General features: G+C 42.3%; 1 protein-coding gene and 2 long non-coding RNA genes across 3 annotated transcripts in view; all 3 read right to left on the bottom strand.

The window, feature by feature from the left end:
• Positions 1 to 7239, bottom strand: part of LOC145736273 (uncharacterized) — a 54132-nt gene extending 46893 nt beyond the window's left edge. The window contains exon 1 of the long non-coding RNA XR_014179864.1: positions 7138 to 7239. This is a non-coding gene — a long non-coding RNA (uncharacterized LOC145736273). The remainder of the gene's footprint in view (positions 1 to 7137) is intronic.
• Positions 1 to 23890, bottom strand: part of LOC145736574 (uncharacterized) — a 276677-nt gene that overhangs the window by 163241 nt on the left and 89546 nt on the right. The gene's annotated exons all lie outside the window — the stretch shown is intronic.
• Positions 16185 to 19584, bottom strand: LOC145736694 (uncharacterized). Its single transcript, XM_081991113.1, is given in 7 exon segments — positions 16185 to 16679; positions 16904 to 17358; positions 17361 to 18116; positions 18169 to 18526; positions 18650 to 19181; positions 19390 to 19402; positions 19458 to 19584. Coding segments are annotated over 7 exon segments (2376 nt in total). The 3' UTR covers positions 16185 to 16544.

The raw sequence follows: 23890 nt of genomic DNA, 5'->3' as shown, positions 1-23890 counted from the left end.
TCTGCGGGTCTGATATCAGGATCCCAAAAATTCCAACCCCAAATTTTCATAAAAAAAATCACACTTTTTAAAAATTTTTGAAAATGTTAAAAACAGTTAAAATTACAGTTTTAATGGTGCAAAACAATTGCAGAACACTTTAAAAATTAAATAGAATTCATTTTAATCAAAAAAACATATATTTTGAATTTTTGAAAAATTTTGAAAATTGGAAAAATTAGTCAATATGACAGTTTTAATAAAGCAAATCGATTGTAGAACAGTATAAAAATTGAATAAAATCGATTTTTATCAAAAAATCACACTTTTTGAATTTTTGAAAATTAAAAAAAAAAATAAATGACAATTTTAATAAAGCAAATCGATTGTAGAACAGTATAAAAATTTAATAAAATCGATTTTTATCAAAAAAACACACATTTTAAAAATTAAAAAAAAAAAAAAACCAAGCAGGCGCAACCATCGACTACCACTATACGTGCTTGGTTCGAGAATACCGTGACAGCCGCCGCTTCGAGAGCGAACGGCACACGCGTTCTGCCTAACCGAGTAAGTAAAGAAACGATGAAAGTAGTGGTATTTCACCGGCGATGTTGCCATCTCCCACTTATGCTACACCTCTCATGTCTCCTTACAGTGCCAGACTAGAGTCAAGCTCAACCGGGTCTTTTTTTCCAAGCCCGTTCCCTTGGCAGTGGTTTCGCTAGATAGTGGGTAGGGACATACCGCGAAGTGACGCTTCCTGACCCTTATTAGGGCTTGAGCCCAGTCCTTTACTCACCATCACACGAAACCACTCTCAAGCGAACCCACCATCCTCCACGTCTCCTAAAATTACCGGGGAAAGCCATGACCTTTGTTTTTTTTTATTTTTTTTTATAATTTTAATTTACATATAAATTATGTTTATATTATTCCTAAAAACCTAACCTAACCTAACCTATGTACTATGTAAATACGGAAACAAGCCTTTTTTTTTACAATTATGTGTCCTTAAACTAGTCTATGCCTACCCTAGCCTATATGTACATCCTATATTGACTATTTACACCGTGCCACCTTCACCGGTTTCCTCCACTTCTTCCTCCTCCATTAGAGCCGATTCTCCCCACTCATTTACCCTATTAACATCCTCTCCGTTTGTTTTCCCATTCACTCTTAGTTTTAAGTTTCCCCAAATTATCCCTCTTTGCCCCATTAGTTCCCTTATTTCCCTTCTTCCCCCTGCCTCACACTCCTCTCTTACATGCCGCGAGTCCTCCTCGCCCCTTCCACACTCACACATGCCGTCCTGTTTCAACCCCATTCGCTTCAAGTAGGCGGCCAGGTAGCCGTGGCCCGTCAGTAGCTGAGTACCCCTGAACGACAACGGCAACCTGTCCATGCCCACTTCCTTACAGAGTTGGTACACCTCCCTCCCCTTGATGGAAGTGTCCCAACTGCTCTGCCACTCACTCCTTATCCATTCACTCATTTCCCGTTTGATCCCCTTTCGGTCCCACAGCCTAATGCCCCCCCACCTTCTCAGTTCACCCTCCCATTTTGCCCTCGTTGCCAGTCCGTCGGCCTTGGCAATTCCCTCATTCTCTCTCCCCTTCCACTCTATAGCCACTCTAAATCCCTTACACGCCAGTCCTGCCACCCTATTCCTAACCCTCTCTACCACCCTATGGAGGCTTGGCTTGCCTAGCAAATCCACCGCCGCCAGACAGTCCGTGTGGATTCTGTAGTCCCCCCTACCCATTCTCCCAATAACCCTCACCGCTTCCCCTATTCCCAACAATTCCGCACATAGACTATCCCGGTCTCTATTTTCCCAGAAACTGTTGATTATCCCACATTTGCTCCATACTCCCACTCCCGTCCATCCCTCATGCACCCCGGCGTCGACCCAGACGACCTTGATCCCTTCCGTAGCGATCTCCTCCATCTCCGTCCAGATCTTCCATCCAGGGTATCGCCTGTCCTCCTCCGTCGCCCTGTCTCTCACCCTTACTCTCACCGATTCATCCCTGAATTTGGCGGCGGCGGCGGCCGCCAAGTACCACGGTGGCGTGCCATTGACGACCCTGAGGGTCTCCGTGGCCACCGTCCTGTAACATCGGACGGAAGCCAGCAGAAACTTCCTCTCCGCCGCCCCCAAATGCCTCTTCACCCTGCTGTCATTCGCTCTAACCCCCCAGATCTGACTACCATAGAGCACCGCTCGTGCCGCCACTCGTTCCGCGATTGCCCTCACTTTCTCCTTATCCATTCTACATTTGTTCCTGCAGAGCCCCGTCAGCTTGCTAGCGACCTCTGCCATTCTCTCCCTTACATACTTGGCATGCTCGATGAACATGCCTTTCCTGTCAAGCCTGATCCTTAGTAGATCAATGCATTCACTACATTCCACTCTTTCGTCTCCCAATCTAACTACCGGAGGTCTTATTCGACCGTAGTTTTCAATGAACATCACTCTCGTCTTACACTCGTTATATTTCATCCTTCCCTTATTCTCCCACCATCTACACCTCTCCCACACTCTCTCCCACCTCTTCTCTATCTCCTTGACAGACAACCCGGCGACCAGTACCACCTGATCGTCCGCGAATGCCTGCCCGTAGACTGCTCCCCGGTCGTCCTCCGAATCAAACATCTCCAGCCACTCATTCATACAAACCAGCCACAGGGACGGCCCCAGGCTGGATCCCTGCGGGCGGCCCCTGTTCACCCTTTCACTCACGTCCCCACTCTTAACTACCCTTTCATTCAAGAAGTGCCAGGCTATCTCCCTGAGGAGCCCCGGCACTTCATCTTCTTCCATCCTCTGGTCCACGTACGGCGGCCACGCCATGTTGAAGGCGTTCTTCAGGTCCAGCGTGACCACCAGTACGTGCCAGTGTGCTTCCTTGTATTCCCTCAATTTCTCTCTCATCTTCTCTATTGCCATTAAAGTATCTCTAGACCTCCGGAAACCGAACTGCCTCTCATCGAGACAGCCCGCCCTTTCATACCAATTGACTAGCCTGGCGTTGACCAGCCGGTCAAGCAACCTGCCGAGCGTCGGTAACAGGCTGATTGGCCTGTGCCCTCCGCTCTTCCATGGCAGCCACCTGACCCTAGCATACTTCCACACCCGCGGAAAAACTACCCTTGTTAAACACGCCCCATACACTCTCATCATTCCCTCTCTCCAGACTTCCCAGACATGCTTCACGCACTCGTTGGGGATCGTATCGTCCCCACACGCTTTTTTCTTTTTCAAACCGGCAATCACCCCTTCCAGTTCTTCCACCCTGAGGTCAACGTCGAAGTTGACGTTGGCCCTCCCCTTTCTTCTCGTACGTTGGTACGTTTCCCATTCGTCCTTCTCATCCACAGTCAGATCCGGGTGGTATTTCTCAATCATCTCCCTATACCACTCTTCACCTGTCCCTATCTCCCTACCGTCCCTAGTCCTAAGTGCGGATTCCCCCCTACGAACCCCCCATTTGTTTATTAATTCCCACACTCTGTCCCACGAGTTGTCGGTTGTCAACTCTTCTATTTGCTCCCTTCTTTTTTCCCTCTTCTTTATCCTAATGGCCCTCTTTAGTTCTTTCCTTTCCGAGTAATAACTGCGTTTCATTGACCCCTCATTCACACTCCCCCTACTCCCCTGATACTGTCTCCTCATTCTCTCTACTTCTTTCTTTCTGCCGCTTAAGTCGTCGTCCCACCAACTGTTAGCGGCTCTCCCAGTCATCCTTCTCCTTTTAATCAACTTACACGCATCCTTGCAAAAGTGTTGCATCCTTACGGCCTCCTCCTCAAGATCCTCCACGGCCTCGATGTTTCCCCACCTAAACCCATTCAAATGCTCCCGAAACCGTTCCCAATCCGTCGAATTAAAATCATACTCCCATTCACCCTCTTTCCCTTCCACCAGGAGACCGTTGACTCCAAATGTCACGTATTTGTGATCCCTTAGAGTCTCCGTGTCTCTCACCTTCCATTCCCCTATCTCCAGATCTCTTGCCCACGTCACATCCACCCAACTCCTGCCATTCGCGCTCTCGAACGTCGGACCCTGGTTCCGATCGTTCGCGAGCTCCCATCCATACAAAACTGCCATCTCCATTAGTTCTTCTCCTCTTTCATCCGTCGTCTCTCCTCCCCATGCTTGGTTTTTGGCGTTAAAATCCCCAGCCAGAAGCATGGGTCCTTTAGCACTCCTCCACATTCTCTCCCTCTCTCTCATTCGATGGTTTGTACGACTGCCTGCCGTTGGCTTGTCGTACACACCAACCACTCTCACCTCCTTATCCCTGAATTTAAGCATTATTCTAACCACTAACCACATTCTCACTCGACTCACTATCCAACATCCACGCCCTAAGACTTTCTTTCACCCATATGACCGATTTGGCATTTGGTTTGCCAAATCTCATAAACCCCTTCCACTCCGCCTCGCGTTTGAACGGTTCCGTAAGCAAAACCACATCCACTCCGTTCGCCCGTACGAACTCCCTCATACACTCGGTCGCCTCTCTTCCCCTGCCCAAATTGGTCTGAAGAAAATTGGCCATTAGTGATAATTGGTGTTCTGCAGCCTCTGTTCTATTTTCCGCCTATACACGGGGCATCTTTTGGCAGAGGCACTGTGGCATCTCTCCCTCCTTGCCACACCAACCTTCTTGCAATTTGGGCAGTCCCACTCATCCTTCACCTGACACTCCCTAACCTCATGATCCCCGCCGCACCTATTGCAACACTTCCCATCCGTACATCTGGCGCCAATGTGACCAAATTTGCTACACCTGAAGCACACCGCCAGATCCGCAAACTCCTCGACCACATACACCATCATGCTAACCGTCACTCTCTTTTTCTTGACTAAGCGCTTAAATGTTTCCCCTTTTAATTCGACACCACGTTCTCTACCCCCTCTCGCCTGCAAGGCCTCCTGAAGAGGACCCTTGCCCCACTCATACAGACCTCATACTCTCTCCCTTCCCACAGTTCCGCATTTTCCTCGAAGAGGGCCATTATGATTTCCTCGTCCGTAAGTCCTTTTTCCACCCCCGTTATCTTAAGTTTAGGGTTAACACCCCTACTCTCGTTAACCCTAACCTCTGCCATACCCTGCAAGTTTTCTCTCACCCTTTCCTTTTCCGTATCGTTGCCGGATACAGCCATAACTCTGCCGTCTCTAACCTCCCTTACGCTTTTTACCACCGATACTCCCGCTCCCCTTATCATGCTTGTGACTTCCCTCACCAGTTCTTGCCCTTTTTTCCTTTCCCTTTCGATGGTGAGTTCGCACCTTTCAACTTCCCTCCTTGGTGGAGTTTTCCACCCCTCTTTGTTTTCTCCCCCTTTGTTTGCTCCCCTCCCCAGCGCCTCCGCATATGTTTTCTTCCTTTGGACCCTTGTCCATTCCCCCCCTCTTTCACCATCGTCTTTCGCCCTCGCCCCTTCATCCCCTGACGTGTCCGTAGAGACCTGCCCGCATGTCACCCCCCTTAACAGTCTTCCTAATTGCCCCTGTTGCTACCCCCCCGCTTCTTGGTGACCCCTCTATCTGTACCACCGTCATTTCCCCCCCCCCCCCCCTTTTTTTTCTCTCAACTACCCCCTTCACCTGACCGTCTTTTCCGCTAACTACTTCTCAATCAGCTCGCCAAGCCTCTCCAGGACTTCCCCTCCTAAACCCCCTTCCCTATACTTTTCTATTTCGCTTTCCCTCTTTTCTAATGCCCTATTGTAGTGTAGTGGGTAGGGACAGTGGGAATCTCGTTAATCCATTCATGCGCGTCACTAATTAGATGACGAGGCATTTGGCTATTTGAAATCTTTATTTTCAAAAATATATAAAAGACATGTACACAGATGTTGAACAGTGTTATCATAGCTGCCGTGTTATCCGGGCAGCGTTAAAAAAAAAATCAGCTAGTTTACAATCTAGAGCCCTTAGCCTAATACAGTTCATCCCGGCGAGACCGGGGATTTTACTTGTATTACATGGTGTTACTAAGGCTAATTCCACCTCCGAGTGATCCAGAAGGGGGGCATCTAGCGGACATCTGTGGTATGCAGTCAGTCGGTTTTGACCAAGTCAGTGTAAAGGGGACGTGACAGCACGGAAAGTCAGATACACATGGTGGTACAGGAACTGGCACCTCGACGCTCCTTGCTTCCCCGATGGCCCATCCTCATACCGGTTGGTATGCACGCGGTGGAAGTCCAGCGGCATCTATAGTCCAGGTCTTGTCGTCCGGGCCTCGGTTGGTGATCGTCAGGTCGAGTGGCCGTCCCTCAGGCAGTGGCTCCTGTCCTGTAAACTAGCTAAGCACGCCCAGTAAGGGAGATCTTACCTTATTTGTCTGGTTCGCCACGTCTTTTTAGAGAAGGCCGCGTGGATGGAACTTCCCCACTTTAAAGTGGAGGCCACGCAGCTATCTTTGAATCTCCTCGTGCGCTGGAGGAGATCCTCAGTCTCGGAGTTACATCTCGGCCAAATTCCCCTTGCACCTAAGGTGACCGGCGCGTGAATGATGGTCTTGTCGGGGAATTTTAGGCTGATGTCTTCGGTGAACTTGGCATCTTGCTCATATTTATGCTTCTTGTTGGCATGCATAACCCCTAAGCCGATGTCTCCCTCCCAGACTACTTGCACATCTGAAACGACTAAAGTATTGCTGTTTATACTTACTACCAAGTCGGGCTTGAAAAGGGTCCGTCCGCGTGCCTGATATGCGGCTCATCCAAAACCTGCCATTTCTTGGTTTTACAGTGTTTGGAGAGCTTCTTCGCTATCTCGTTGTGCTTGCGAATACGCTCCCAGTGGGTTGATGGGCAACCCTGGAGAACGTGGCAGATCGTCTCGACTTTGGCGCACCATCACATTTCGTTTCAGATATAGTATGTTATTTCCCAGTGGTGGGTGGTTGGCATCTCGCTCACACTCAGAGTGCCAAGTGGGCCATTTTTGGTAAGCAGAACTGGCGCTGTGGGATGAACCAAACGTCGAGTTAAAGCGCCTAAATCGACGCTTATGGGATACCATGAAAGGCGTTGGTAACTTAAGACAGCAGGACGGTGGCGGTGGTGGAAAAGGAGTGTGTAACAATTCACCTGCCGAAGTTACTAGCCCTGAAAATGGATGGCGCTGACGCGACGTGCTTATACTCGACCGTCAGCGGCATGTGCGATCGTCATCGACGATCATGAAGCCCTGACGAGTAGGAGGGTCGCGGCGGTGTGCGCAGAAGGGCTGGCCGCGAGGCCGTCTGGAGCCGCCGTCGGTGCAGATGTTGGTGGTAGTAGCAAATACTCCAGCGAGGCCCTGGAGGACTGACGTGAAGAAGGGTTTCGTGTGAACAGCCGTTGCACATGAGTCAGTCGATCCTAAGCCCTAGACGAAAGCCGATGTTGATGCGGTGTAGTCGTTTTACGAAGAGAGGAAGCAGGAACTGGTTAACGAGCCGGGCCTGGGCGAGGTGACGGTTTCGGCCTGATCCCAGCTCGGTCCCGTGCCTTGGCCTCCTGCGGAACCGCTTTGCTGCGAGGCCCGATGAATTTCGGTTCGTCGGTGTCCTCTTCGGCCGCTATTTAACGATCAGCTCACAACTGGCACGGACCGGGGGAATCCGACTGTCTAATTAAAACAAAGCTTTGCGATGGTCTTAACGTGATGTTGAGGCAATGTGATTTCTGTCCAGTGCTCTGAATGTCAAAGTGAAGAAATTCAATCAAGCGCGTAAACGGCGGGAGTAACTATGACTCTCTTAAGAGTTGTTCCTGCTCCAAGAAGCACACGCCGCGCCTAAACACTAACGGGCGCGGCAGTCAAGACGAATCCGCACCCAGCAAATGACTGGTAGACAAACTACTGGACGCCTCTCACTGGGCCACCATCTTCGACCGCTCCCGACGGTCGCTAGTGACAATCGCCAAGCTGAGTTTTTGCTGGAAACTCGCTAGGCCCTGACGATCTGAAGGGAGGAGCCAACTGCCAGCCCCGCCCACTTCGAGAGACGTTTTCGTCCAATCACCAAGCGCCATGTTTGTCTATTTACATATATATATGTTAAATGTTAACATATATATATATGTGTACTGTTAAATTTTTATGTACTGTACAACTTTACGCTTATTGTAACAGCTGATAGGCTTATTAAGTAAATCCGGCGTAACCGGTAGCAATTTATCAACACCTCTAAAATCGGTGTACATGTCTTTATTGAATTGTGAGATATTTATTAAGTCAATAAAGATTTTCAATAGCCAAATGCCTCGTCATCTAATTAGTGACGCGCATGAATGGATTAACGAGATTCCCACTGTCCCTACCCACAGATGAATGGATTAACGTCGTGTTTTATGTAAGCTCCGATATAATTCGAATTTACAGCGGTCATTGTAGCGCGATAGTGAAGATTTTTGGTGGGCGGACGCACATAGTGGTTGTCGAGGTGGTGTGAAAGTTTGGTGCAATTCCGTTAAGGGATGCCCGAGATTTAAGTGGAATTTAATTTGAAAAGGGTGAGTGTTTTTACCCGCAGGAATTAAGGGTGTTCCCGTTAAGGGAGACCAAAGATATTTTGTGTGAGGGTGTGTCAGGGGGGTGTAAACCTACCCTGAAAATTTGACGCAAAAACAACAAAGGTTTGTCGAGATATTAGTGGATTTGTGGAAAACGTTGTAGTGCGAACGCGTATTTCCGGTTGCTTACGTCAAAGTCGGTAACGCACGTGGTTCCGGTATATGAACTCATAGAGCGGGGCCACGTTATCGACGGTATAAGTGTTGATTTTACCGGGATTCTGCCAAAAACCGGTTTTTTCGGTTTTTCGAGGGGAAGGCGGCGTCGGAGACCCCTAAATGGGGGGTGTTATAGACGATTTCAACCACGACGGATACGATCCCGGTGTCCGTTTCCTTGTGGAAGACCGGGAAAAGGGAGTTGTTTTTTTCGGAAAAAGGGCTTAGAGACCAAAAACCGACAAGGGACGTGAGTTTTTTAAACTACTTTTTTACCGGTATATGCCTCAGAGTTGGAAAACTTCTAGAACAACTCTGATATACAAAGACGGAGACAGGAAAGATGGCCGGGTCTTTCCTGTCTCATCACTGTGTCTTCGGCACTAATGCGGCTGTTGCACATGCTCATTGCTCGCAGAATCAAACACGTGATTTCCCCATCAATGAACCAAAGGGGATGCACGAACATTGATGGTACGCTGGCGAACACCATCATCGCTCAGCACTACATTCGAAATAGGATTGAAGACCGGAAGTCCTATAATGTGCTAAGTCTAGATCTATGTAAGGCCTTTGACTCGGTCAACCAGGGTGCTGTTATAAGAGCACTAAAATGCATAGGTGTCTCAACGCAAATGTTCAATACGTCAGTAATGCACTGAACGAGGCGACAACTACCATTAAAGTCGGGAATAACATCACAAGGGAACTGAAAGTGAGCAGGGGCGTAAAACAGGGAGACCCCCTAAGTCCCATACTCTTCAACTTGGTGGTGGACGAGTTGATTTGCAAATTGAAGAAAACAGGCAGAGGTGGCACGTTGGGGGACGGAGTCAAATGTTCGGCCCTAGCCTTCGCCGACGACCTGGTGATCCTGGAGGATAGAGAGGTGGACCTTCCCCTCGACATTAACTTGGTAGCAGAATTTCTGTGCCCAAAAGGGGATGACTATAAACGCCCGAAAATAATCGGTCATCACCGGGGCACTAGTGCCGAGGGGTGGAAAGGTCGTACCCAGGACCAAAACCTTCTTAGATTGTGGAGGTAATCTCATTAGGCAGGCGACGGACTTTGAGCCAACAAAATACCTGGGCCATCAGCTGGGTACATCGGGACTTCTAAAACCGTCCATTAAGAACCTGAGCACTTGGTTGCAGAACATCGGCAGGGCGCCACTGAAGCCAGAGCAAAAACTACAACTACTAAAAACATACGCAATACCGAAAGTGCTCTACGGTTTGCAACAGCCAAAAATAACAGGCAGAATTCTGCGGGAGGCAGATTGACTTGTCCGACATTTCGTTAAGAAAAATATGCATCTTAACATCCTCACTCCTGATGCGGCAATTCATGCCAAAATCAAGGATGGGGGCTTGGGGGTGAGCTCACTGAGAAACACCATACCTCAGATCTTCATGGGGAGGCTGAAACACTTAATAGCCGTCGAACAAGACACCTGCCTGAGGTATGTCATGATGCACGACTCCTCAAGGCAGCTAATAAACCGCTTAACAGCACTATGCGGGGCTGAACCTGGAGATCTATACTATGCGGGGAAAATTAAACAGTCGCCCCTGCTAAAAGGAATAGAGTGTGCCAGCGAAGACGCTTCTAGCCGATCGTGGTTCGACCACAAACCAAATGGATTGACGGGCAGAGACTACGTCAGGGCAGTCCAGCTACGATCTGCAAACCTACCAACAGCTGGGCTGCCATCCAATCCAGCAGACCAAAGGCAGTTTTCATCACAACAGTCAACTACATTATCGTCATCATTATCATCGTTACCTTGAAAAGAAAGCGGTCGAACCGATGATTGACGCGGTCTTTCGACGCAACGTTCGAGTACCACACGCAATTCCCTCATCAATCCCACATAATTGAGAGGCGTAAGCAAAACATGCAACTAACGCAGCAACTCTTCCATCCGATGCAATACTACCTGGAGTTTTCGACGACGATCCCAATTAAATCGTTCCAAGGTCACTCTCAGCATGCGGCGCTCCCAATCGTAGCCCTCAAACATCACCCTGAGTTGCCTAAGGAAGTGTTGTTGACGCTCGTCGTCGTTGTTGTTATTGTTGTTCATCATGCTTGTTGTTGGTCGTCTATTTCTACAAAAACAAATCAAACATTTTTTAATTTCAAATTTTAAAATTTTCAAAAAATTCCCTCTTTTCTAAAAAAAACACTGGCTGACTTGAAAAATTACGTTTTCTTGTTCCACTCAAAACAATGCCTAAACACGTTTCATTTCCGTAAAAAATAACCGTTTGAAGCTGTAAAATTTTTCAAATTTAAAAAAAAAGTCAAAATGACAGTTTTAACTGTGCAAATTGATTGTTAAACACTATAAAAATTGAATAAAATCGATTTTTATCAAAAAAACATACTTTTTGAGTTTTTAAAATTTTTAAAAAAGTTAAAAACAGCTAAAATGATAGTTTTAAGGGTGAAAAATGATTGCAGAACACTATAAAAATTGAATAAAATAAATTTTTATGAAAAAACACAGTTTTTGAATTTTTAAAAAATTTTGAAAATTAAAAAATATAATTAAAATGACAATTTTAATAAAGCAGATCGATTGAGGAACACTATAAAAATTGAATAAAATCGATTTTTCTCAAAAAACACATTTTTTGAGTTTTTGAAAAATTTTAAAAAGAGTTAAAAACAGTTAAAATGACAGTTTTAAGGGTGCAAAATTATTGCAGAACACTCTAAAAAAAATTGCAAAATTCCGCAAAAGCGTCTAGACACGTTATAAATGTTGGGAAAAACGTAATTTATCATAAAATCTCTTAAAAACTATAATCCTTGAAAACTTACCCCATTAAATAATAACTTATTATTGTACACCATATAAATACACCTTAATTAAGCTTAAATCAGTGAAAATAAATTAGCCCACACGTGACTAATATTATATAGGTAGGTATAACCTATGTATAACTATGCTTATAAATATGTATACTTAGGTAGGTACACAGGGTGGACCATAAGTAATGGGACATAGAGCTACAGCATATTCTTGACAACAAAATAATACGATTTAGCCAAATTGTCCTATGCGGAAAGTTAGTGTAATGGCCCAAAAATACCTTCTTCCAATTTTGGGTCTTACAAGCTTATTTTTGGGGTTCGAGGGGCAAGCCCTATACCCTAAATGACACAACCACCAATCTTGGATCAAACATTTATTCAGATTCCAAAAACATAGATAATTACTCAGCTGGGTACGGTTCGGTTCCAAAGACTTAGGTCTAGTTAGCAATTCTGGCGTTAACGTACCTTCTGGACATGTTGAGTTGAGTTGAAGTCACAGGCTTTAGGTCAAGCGGCTACGTGGTTTCTTTACGAGAATTTTGGAGGGTTTTCCAAACACCTTAGTTTCACAAATCTTGCACCTGAAGAATTTTGGTAGAACTTATTTTGCACTACTGAACATGACTAGAACTTGACCCCATTAGGTCTTTTTTGGACTTTAACCGACTTTTCACACTTGTCTTCGACTTGACGACGTTTCAGTTCTGACTGCCCGATTCTGACTGACTGTCATTCTGGGAGCAGGAATGCGTCAGGTCAAAAGGTGGAATTTCAAAAACATGTCGTCGGGTGCAATAAATAATAACAATTTTTTTCCTGCAGCTGCAGGCAATAAATCATTTTTGCTTGGGGTCAAAAAGGTGAGAATTTGAGTCGACAGTATGACTTAGAAAAATTCCTTTCCTTATAAACACCTACCAATAAAAATATATCCATTAATTCGAAAATATGGCCATTAATTCAAAATCAAAAATCGTAATTTTAACACAAAAAATAGATTTAAGTGAGTATTTCATCGTGCTGAATCCGATTTTAGGGTTAAAAATGCAATTCGAGTTGAAATAAACGAGATGCTACGCGCACGGTTTGTGCACCCCCAAAAAATCGAAAAAATGGCCATAAATTCAAAATCAAAAATGGGAATTTTGGCACAAAAAATAGATTTAATTGAGTATTTCGTCGTGCTGAATCCGATTTTGGAAAGATCGGTTTAAAAATGCAATTGCAGTTGAAATAAAAAAGTCGACTTAAAAATAATCGAAAATCACCAACCTTTGACGAAAAATACTAATCCAGGTCGATAATCCAAAGGCACTAAACTAATAAAACACTTTACGACACTAAAGGCGCACTTTTTGAGGAAAAATCCCGGAAAAACCGAACCGAAATTCACGCAACGTAAACCGCGCCTAAACTGAAGAAAAACCGTTAAACCGTTACACAGGGTTGTCAGGTTTTCGGCTATCGTCACCGCCAAACTTTGGACAAAAAAGCGCCAGAAAGCGCCAATTTTCTACACCACAGGCACTTAGTTGATGGTAACCCACTTTACCTATCCCGTGTACGGCGAGTTGTGCACCTCTCTTCTTTTTTCGTTTATCTGTCTTTTACACTTCTGTCTTCTGTCTGTCTATACTAGTTGACCAGAACTAGATGATTACCATATGGTAACATAAACATTTTCAGGTTCTGGCTGTGCTTGCTGTGTACAGAAGACTAATTATATAATGGAGGTTCTAGTTCAAAAACGGTTTAAGAATAAAACATTTGCTTTTCATTTTGCCAAACCACAATTAATTATCTAGGTAAACTGATTATGCTGAGATGGATGTTGAGACTTTTGCTTAAATATTGGAATTTTCAGATTAACTTGTGACTGCTTGTTGAGGACCTGATTATACATATACTCCACATGGAGAATTGGAGGACATTATTTTGAAATAATATCTCTAGTATGTACTATACAATATATATTATTTCTTGAACAACTACTATACCTATGTTTAAAACTAATTACACTGGTCGACAAAAAAAATATTTTTTTTTGTAACAAAAAGCTGAATAGCCTAAAATGGTAAAATGGACCAATATGAATTGAAAACAGCAAAAAAAAAACTTGTAGCACGTAAGGTTTTCTTGTTACGTTAAACAAACCACAAGCGTAGAACGGTATTATAATGCATATGTTATTTATCACAAAATATATTTTACAAGTAATTTAAATCTCTATAGCGACTGTATCTAGTTAATAATAAGTTGAAATCTAATAACAATACAAATATTCAAAAAAGTTATTTGAAACACACCAAATAGTTCTATTTTTTTCTTTTGTGTGGGGTGACGTCTTCTCTCTTCAAAAACCAGCAATAGTCACCCATCATGGCTTCATCCCATCGTCCTTGGTACCTTGTTTCCATTGTCCTGATGTCCTGATGGAACCTTTCACCTTGCTCGTCGCTAACAGCGCCCAAATTCTCCGGAAAAAATGATAGAAGGGAATGAAGAAAGTGAATTTTTAAAGACATTCGAGAACCAAGCAAATTGTAAGATTCCAAAAGTTCCTCAACTATTTGTTCATAATTTTGATCCTTATTGTTACCTAAAAATCCCTTCACCACTCTTACAAATGAGTTCCACGCTCTCAATTCTTCTAAGGTGAGATTTTCCGTGAAATGAACATCTCCCATCAATTTTCTAGTTTGCGGTCCAATAAAAATACCTTCTTTTAATTTGGCGTCACTTAACTGAGGAAACACTTGTCTCAGGTACTTAAATCCTTTACCATCTTTATTCATAGCCTTCACAAAGTTTTTTATCAGTCCGAGTTTTATATGAAGAGGAGGCAAAAGAACATTTTTTGGATCTACAAGAGGCTCATACTTAACATTTTGAGATCCAGGTTGAAATGCACTCCTCTCCGGCCGACCATCAGTGATTTTAGATTAATAGATACCAATACAAGGGAAAAACTCTTTTTCTACCTATCTTTTTTTTTATCTTTTCTACCGTTTGTTCATCTAGAATTACAAAGTCGTATATGCATATAAACTCCTTTTGGAAGAACGCTCTTTTGTATATAATACTAAAAATATTTAAAAAAAAAACAGTAACTACATATGAATTTACGAATATTTCCTCTTGGTAAATAAGTAATATCCGTTGTGTTAATCCCAAAAAAGCAATTCTTTTTTACAGTTTCATTTTGGCAGTAATTCTAGATGAACGCGTTGTGCCGACTCTGCCGAACACGCCTACCGTCGTATTTTAAGCCGCGCCTAAGTTAAGTTTGATTCAGGCTGTCATTTTTTCACCTGTATTGTCACAGTGTGAACCACCCTTAACTTAATCTTGGCTTAAAGTATGACTGTGCAAATGGGGGTTCGTCATATTTGCTCTGCTCCTTCATGCGGGGCTTCAACTCAAACACGGCTATTACTGGCCAACATCAAAAGGTTTAATGAAGCTTCTGAAAAAAGTGGACGTTCTAGGACTTTATGGGATTTTTTTCTATTACTAGAAAGGCATAAGCATTGTGAAATTAATGGTCTGACTGGTGTTACAAAAATTGTGTCGGCCAGTGTTATTAATAGAAATTTCTAGTTTCAAAACATTAATATGGTGGGTATTATAAAACTTAACTCACAGTTAGGTATGTATATTTGAGTTAAACTGTGTAGTTGAGCTGCTAAAACTTGCTTTGAGTCAAGCTAAATAACACCCAGCATAAATCTGTGCAGAATGTAATTAGTGTTTGTACATATTGATATTAACATTTGTAACAGTACAATTGCTAAAATTAAAGGATGGCATAGATACATCATTACTGCTTGTGGGATTGGAATTTAGGTTTAAGTTTATGTTATTTTCCTTGAGGTAAGTGTTTGAATGATTTGTAGAAGTGGAAGGAGCCTCAGGGAGAAACCGAGGTTTCTGTGTTACAAAGAAGTTTTGCTGCAGTGCTGTCTTTGCTTTGTATTGAATTTTCAATATACCCTTCAGCGACAGAAGTGGATTTCCAGCCACCAAGGCCTTTGATAGCTGAAAAGTCAGCCCCACTTTCTGATAGTATAGAAGCTGAAGAGCGTCGAAAACAATGACCAGTATAAAGATGCACTTGGTCTAATTTCAAAAAAGTCGCTATGGTAGATGGTAGTTTTGAAAATGTATTGATGCCCACAGGATGTGTAGAACATTTATTATTTTTATAAAAAACAAAAAAGCGCTGATGTGGTGTATGTAGGGGTCTTAATGAAATATATTGTCGGATTAAATTAAGGAGGGTGTGTTCTTCATTGTCTACGACAGTAAATATTCGATTTGTATGAGTTTTACTGACTTTAACGGAAATCAAAAACTTTGAGTCCATACAATAAGGACAATTATTCGGAAGTGGTGATAGACCTACCAGCCACAATTTTCAGAAAAAAACTTAAAACTATGTTAAAATTTATCACTAGCTGTTGTCCTTGCGAACTGCAAAAAAAGTGGAGCGCAGCAATCATTATAGATTATAAAAGTCACATTGTGCGCGTACAATGTGACTTTTATGTCTTATGTGACTTTTGTGTTTTATGTGACTTTTATGTATTACATACAATATTTTTTCTACAAACATCACTAAATATCTAATACAACTAAACTTACTGCGTAGGTACTCAAAAACAGGATCAAAACTATACACAATTGAATACTGACATCAAACTGGTGACACTGACATTTCCAATAATGGCATTTATTGTGGCCGTTGCTCTGGACAGCAAGCGAAAAAAATTTTATCGCTCGCTACCCTTGGCAACGCGCGATAAAGTAAACTCGTCGGTAAAGGGTAACTTTTCGTTGAGATTTGGAAGCGAAAAATGCATCATTATTGAATGTTTGTAGAAAAAGTAAGTTTTCATGATTTGAAACATCTATGTAGGTGTAAACCTAATCCATCATTATTGAATGTTTGTAGAAAAAAAATATAATAGTACTAAAAAATTAAAGTTTTATGAAGGTCCTCCCCTTATAGGTAAACCTTTGGGAAACAGAGGATCAATTAGTTCCGGGAGTAAATGTTTCTCATAAAATTCTTTGAGTTTTGGAACCATTCTCCCTTTCCAAAATTCTTCGTCGTATATGATCTACGGAACAAAAAAGTTAATATCAAAAATCTGTGTGTAAATCGATAACACAAGAAAGGATTACATCTTAAAAGTTTCAATATTTGATAGTAAAAAACAATTTAACCAAAAGTCACCCAAAATTGCATATCCAAATTTAAATACCACAAGTATTATAAAAACTCGTGCAAAATAATTACTTTTTGAAAATGTGATCCTTTTTCACAAGAACAAGTTCAATTCACCTTTTCTACCAACATTCCACATGGACTCCATATTATAAAAAAACAATATTTTCTTCTAGTAATAGCAAGTTGACCTTGAACTTGGTAGTAATAGTTATGGTTTCTTTTCAAACAGAGGTCGTTATTTGATAATCTAGCAAACTTTATACGTCCTTCAGCTATACCCTGTTCTGGAGACATTTTGGATATTGTAAATGGACATTTAATTTCCACTAAGCCATCACTTTCTATTAGCCCATCCGGACTTGCTGTCAAATAACACTTTTCTTTATCTATATACAAGCCGCATTTTATAACTTTGAATAATTTTTCAAAATTCGCAATAGCTAAAGTTTCGCTATCGTTACCATATCGGGTGGCTTGGTTACCTGTAAATTTTCCGTACAGTAGAGTTTTTATTGTGTTCACTGGAGATGTTGTCTGACGCAATTTACATATTTTGCCAAAGTTTGATCAATTTCATCAATTTCTTTTGATGATTTCTTTAATATGGCTAGAAAATTTTGAACCTTTTGCAAGTACTCAGGACTGTCTAAATCTAAAGGGGTATAATGCGCATCGGGGCCATAATCCTTATCAGGCAATAACGGTTTTCCGGTTTTCGATTTTCGTTTCGAATACAGTTTTCTGCGTACATTTGTTAGTACCTTTTGTTTTTGGCGCATGATTTTTTTTGTGAAGCTTTGTGGACTTTTGTCATGTGCACTTTTATGGACCAACCTGTAATATTCTCCCCGACTACTATATGCTAAGGCGGCGGCTTCACATCGGGTCTGGTAAGAACCCCGTAAAGAAAAATTAACTCTTTTTCCACCCACAAATTTGCATACGACACTATTGTAATGTTCGGCCAAGTTATTATCCATATTCATTACAAGGCTACTTGCGTTGTCTTCAACTCTTTGTAGAGCTGCTTTAATATCAGCATAAATACCGTATTCCTGTAGGATAGGTACTAAATTTTTCTCATTTTTCTTGTTACAGGAAAAGTATTGTTTTTCATCACATTTGGCATGCTCTCCAAATACGTGACTAGCGGCATTATTAATATCATCTCTTAAAAGATTAATTTTTTCTTCTAAGCTGGTGCTTTCTTTAATACGGTAAGCTGTAGCTTTTGTAATTAATGTTCTAAGCCGCATAAATTTAGCAAAAACTTCTTTCCTTACAGCTAAAGGAACTGCAATATGTTTCGAAGAGCTTCTCTTTTTACCTAAAAAATAAAACATTGTTTTTGAATACTACTACTGCACTTACTGACGTACTGCAAATATTACGAAATTTCTTAGCAAAATTTCGTAGAAGGTGATTTTTGCATTCTATCTTTTGGACAAGCTGATGGTTTCAATCATAAGGTTTAACTTGCAGTAGTTTTCGATGTACCGATGAATCTCCATCTCCTACCATTTTGGTAAATTTTAAATTATACATGTCCATACTTCTTTTAAATCCTTCCACAATAATATCTGTTTCCATCGAAGTTGAAGAGCCACTCCAATTTTTGTAACATGTATGTTGAGAAACTTCTTTTTTCCTATTTTCATACCAAGCACATACAGAACAGTATTTATTTCTAACTCCAAGGTATAACATTTTTCCTGTTTTGAAACCAATGATACAGGCCTAAAAAATGGATATATGTATATGGTATATTGAATTCAGATCTCTTACTGTTTTATATCTACATCAGTACCAAAAGAAGTCGAAGAAAAAAATCGAAGCAAAATAAAATCATTGAATATTTACCACACCAGACATAGAATCATAATTAACGTTGTAAGATCTCTTTCCCCAAGCACCGTCAGTTACCACAGTTATACAGGGACATCCATCTTTATCTACTTCCTTTTCTTCTATTGCTAAATTGGCTTCCTCTACCGCAGCTTCATGCATAAGGGTTATATTTGCGTTACGTATCACATGAGCTACTTTTTCATGATAGTTATTAAAAGTGTTATGTGACATCAAAGGCATATTAAGTGAAGCTGATAGTTCATTCATTTGGGAATATCCTATGCCGGTACTTATACAACCCAACACCACAGAGGAGTTTACGTCTAAATTTTCTACGTTTTCATTTGTTGTAATGGTTTTGACACATAAGCACATGCGATATTTTAAGACCAATTCACTGTACAAACCGCTCCTAGTTTCACGTACCACCTCCATATCAATTATGGAGCAATCAAACGGTTCATGCCTTTCACCATTTAAAATTTCTTTTAAAAAGTGTTGTGTATCAACTATCCTTCTGCCCGATAATACTTCTTTGTCCAAACTAAAAAAATGTAATTTTTATAGAACAATATACCTTATTAAACTATTAATTATTTCAATGTGAAGTAGTAGTCCATTTTTCTCAAAGTGGAGGTGTAAGTGTAAAAGTGATGGGAAAGAACACACAGCCTTCTCCACAAAAAATTTTATTCAAGCCCCCCAAAAATGTTAGAGGGGTCGCTCGACATATGTTTCGGGCACATAGGTACCCATCTTCAGGAGCTAAAAGTTAGAAAGTCTACAATGTATTACCCCTAAATGGTTGAATCAAACATACCCCATATGACATGGTGAAACGCCGGCTGGAGGCTGGAGTTTATGAACTCTCCTGCTGCACCTCCAACTGCAATGCACTCTATATTGGCCAAACTGGTAGGAGGTTCGCCACTCGTATCCACGAACATATTAGAGAGGCAGATAAATTTTCCAACAACCCCAACCTTAATGCAAGCTCCATAAAGTCTCATTTTGCTAGACATCCTTATTACAATCAACATACATTTAATATTGAACAAGGTTTCAGGGCTTTACATTTTTGCGATAAGAATAATCTCTTGAACCTCTTAGAGGTCCTCGAGATTAACAAGGCCTCTCAGAGTGGCGGGCATACCTGCCTCAATGACCAGCTAAACCACACCTCGGCTCCATTCTTCAGATCTTTGAACTTCTAATAGCCCCTTTCTTAAACTCAGTTTTTCTTCTTTTTTGGACATTGTGTTGACACTCGAGCATCTTGTTGACCTGCTCTGGACATTTGTTCACCTGCTTCATCTCCCAGGTCTGCACGCATTATTTAGTGTTCAATTTTCTCCCCGATTTGGCCTTTTTTACAGTTTTTTCAATGTGTTCAACCAGCTTATAGCCTTAACCTCACTCATGTTTGTTTATATCTCTTGGTCCCCTCCTTGATCTACGGTAGTTTGCGCTGTTGTCGCTTTTGACATTAAGTCGTCGACTGTCGTTTTGTCGTCTGTCACTTGTGCGGGCGGTGTTGCCGGGTGCTGTCGCTGTGCCGCCTATGTTGTTCATTGCAACTATTTTCTGCGCCATCCCCCCGCCATCAAAATAACGGCTTCGCTTTGCGGATGTTGATACGAAAAAACTTTTTTGTAAATTCTAGAACGTTTATCGCCCATTTTGTTCTACCAGCTTCGTGCAACCGGACATTAGTTAAGATTTAAGATGATTGAAATTTTAATCCTAAATTCTGAGGGTCGCCCCGACGTACTTAACACATAATGTTAATTACTTAGTTTTACTTTAGTTTTAGTGTTTTTCTCCATAATAAGGTAAAACATTTTGGTATTTCTATATTTTATATAACATTCTAATCTTAATTACAGATTTTTTTAAGCACAACTGTAATGTTTGGCCTAACGGCATACTAATTTTTTTAAAACTTAGGTCTTGCTGTCTCCCCTTTGAAGAAAGACAGCCGGCGTTTCACCTTGTCATATGGGGTATGTTTGATTCAACCATTTAGGGGTAATACATTGTAGACTTTCTAACTTTTAGCTCCTGAAGATGGGTACCTATGTGCCCGAAACATATGTCGAGCGACCCCTCTAACATTTTTGGGGGGCTTGAATAAAATTTTTTGTGGAGAAGGCTGTGTGTTCTTTCCCATCACTTTTAATAATTATTTGCCGAATATTTACCTTTCAAATGCTGGATGAGTACAACTACTAATTTCGTCTTGAGAACTGAAAGTCAAAAACTATTACAACCTGCATCATTAACAAATACATAAAGTTGAACTAGATAAATGTCAGAATGATGTGATGAACAAATAATCAATCAAACCGCCATATTATACAGGTAAGGAAAATTCAAAGTATTTATGCTTCATACGAAATACATGTACTTAATAACAAAAATATTATTGTAGCCGGTTTACGTTTTAAGTCCTTTATTTCTAATTCAAAGTATTAAAACTAACTACACAACAACTTTCGTCCACAACAACCTTCATAATCCTATTTTTGTCACCCGTCAGTTCTGTCAATTCTTCCGAAAAGGCACTGTCAAACGTCAGTCTGTCACTTTGAAGTCCCTACAACCCGCCTTACACCGGCTTGTACGGTGGGCTGCATACCTGGTCGCTACATCCTCCCCCTTTGGATTCTGCAACGTCCCGGGAAGAATCCAACAACTTAAATGGTGTTCTCCCTAGGTCGCCCCCTTTTGCGGATAGGGACTACGGGCTGTGGATCTGGATCGTAATTCCCGACAAATCTTCGTATTGCCGATACGTGATAGGTTCCCAAAGGCGTATCTGTTTTACCTACTTCAGCTATCTGATAGGTGGTTGGTGATATCTTCTTCAGGATAACGTAAGGTCCGTCCCGACGAGGCGCAAATTTGGCGCTGAAACCCAGGGACGCCTGACTTAAGGCATGAACATCTATTAAAACTTTTTCGCCTGGCTGATAGTTCTCGCCTTCACGACGATGTCGGTCCTGGAGTGCTTTGGAGGCATCTTGGCGACGTTCGCAATTTTCACGAGCACGCGACAGATTGTTTGCAATCACTCGAAGATATGAACCGATTTGGTGGTTAAAGTTTTCGTTCTCGATAACCCCACGAAAGTCTCGGTACACTTCGCCCGGTGTGCGCAATTCCCGACCGAAGCACAACTGTGCAGCACTAAATCCAGTTGCGTCGTTCCGGGCACTGTTTATCGCGAATCGGATAGATGGTAAATGTTCATTCCACTTACGATGATTCTCCTGCGTTAATATCGCCAGTTGCGTTTTGAGATCACGATTACGTCTCTCGACCGGATTGGCTTCCGGATGATACAGCGGCACAAGATTTTGTACGAATCCTAGGGTGTATGCGACGTACTGCATTACTTCTGCAACGAATTGGGTGCCATTATCGCTTATGACGCGCCGTGGTGTTCCATAGCGAAGTATAATTTCATCTATAAGCACTCGTGCACAGGCTTCGGCGGTGGCTACTTTTAGTGCAAAAAGTTCAACCCATTTGGTGGTAGGGTCTTCAATGATATACACCCACTTCTCTCCAGTTTCAGCTTCCGGAAGCGGACCAAACAAGTCCACGGACAATACCTCGAATCGTTGAGCTAGCACAGGAGTCTGCAGAAAGCCAGCTGGTTTTCTGTTGTCTGGTTTGAACCGTTGGCATTGGATGCACTTCTTAATGTGGTTAGTGACGTCGCGTCTCATAGTCGCCCAATAGTACTTGGATGAAACTCGATGCAATGTCTTGTCAAGGCCATAATGACCGGCAACTGGGGAGTCATGACATTCGAAGAGAATTTCTGAAATATACTCTTTTGGTACTACAAGTTGAGCGTCCTCCGAGTCAATATCAGACGAGTAACGATAAAGCACGCCATTCATCATAATGAATCCCCGCTCTGTCCATCGTTTTAGGTCAACTTGTTTTTCAGGATTTTCGAAACAGTTAATGATTTTAACAACAGTAGGATCATTGAGTTGCTTCTTACGCAGGTCTTCAAGTGGCATTTTAGGCAGGTCGATGGTAACTGAGCAAATACCACAAAATTCAGCTTCCTCGGTGCATGGCGGCCTAGATAATGCATCAGCAACCACATTACATCGTCCTGGTGTATATTCAATATCTAAGTCAAATCCTTGTAGCAATAAGGCCCATCGTGCTAAACGTCCACTTGGAGATTTAAGTGTCATCAACCAACGTAGTGGCTGATGATCTGTGAGTATGCGGATTTACATCCTTCGATGTATCCTCGAAACTTTTGAACAGCAAACACGACTGCTAGGGCTTCACGCTCCGTTGTAGAGTAATTCCTTTCGGCTTGCGTGAGAAGGCGGCTTGCATATTCAACAGGGCGTTCGTTAGGTCCCTCCCCCTGGAGCAGACATGCTCCGATTGCATATGAACTTGCATTCGTTCGTAGCACATAAGGTTGAGTTGGATCGGCCTGACGCAGTATTGGGGCACTAGTAAGTAGTCGCTTCAAAGTGTCAAACGAGTTTTGTTGAGTCTGTCCCCATCTCCACACAGCGTTCTTCTTAGTCAATTCCGTAAGTGGCTTTGCTGTTCCAGCAAACTCTGGAATAAAGCGTCGAAACCAGGAGGCAGTTTGTATGAAGCTAAGTAAGTGATTTACATTTCTTGGCGGTGGTAGGTCAGCTATGGCAGTAACTTGATCGGGATCCGCTGCAATGCCTTCACGTGTAAGTCTGTGTCCAAGGTACTTTACATTTGCACATAAAAACGAACATTTCTCGCGATTAGCACTAAGTTTAAATTGCCTCAGTCTTGCACTTTGTTTAGGTCCTCAATATGCTTCTGAAACGATGGCGATAATATAATAATATCGTCGAGATAAGCAAGTATTGTAATATCAGGTAATCCTGTTCGAAATTTGTCAATTAACCTCTGAAAGGTCGCTAGCGCTGTCTTAAGCCCGAAAGGCATGCGCTTGAAACGAAAAGTGCCAAATGGAGAGACAAAAGCAGTTTTGTCTCTATCGGAGGGTTTCACTGACACTTGCCAATATCCTGACCGCAGATCTATAGTAGACATAAACGGAGTAGGTCCGGTGGCATGAAGAAGATCGTCCATTCGTGGTATTGGATAACAGTCAGAAATAGTAATGCGATTTAAAGCACGGTAGTCCACGCAAACGCGCAGTTTGCCGTTTTTTTGGGTACTAAAACCACTGACGCTGAATACGGAGACTCACACTCTTCGATT

The sequence above is a fragment of the Ips typographus genome, linkage group LG12 (assembly GCF_016097725.1).
Source record: "Ips typographus isolate SLU linkage group LG12, UJ_Ityp_2.0, whole genome shotgun sequence".
Lineage (NCBI taxonomy): Eukaryota > Metazoa > Arthropoda > Insecta > Coleoptera > Curculionidae > Ips > Ips typographus.
Note: the sequence above shows the minus strand (reverse complement) of the source record. Positions and strands in the feature narration are given on the sequence as shown.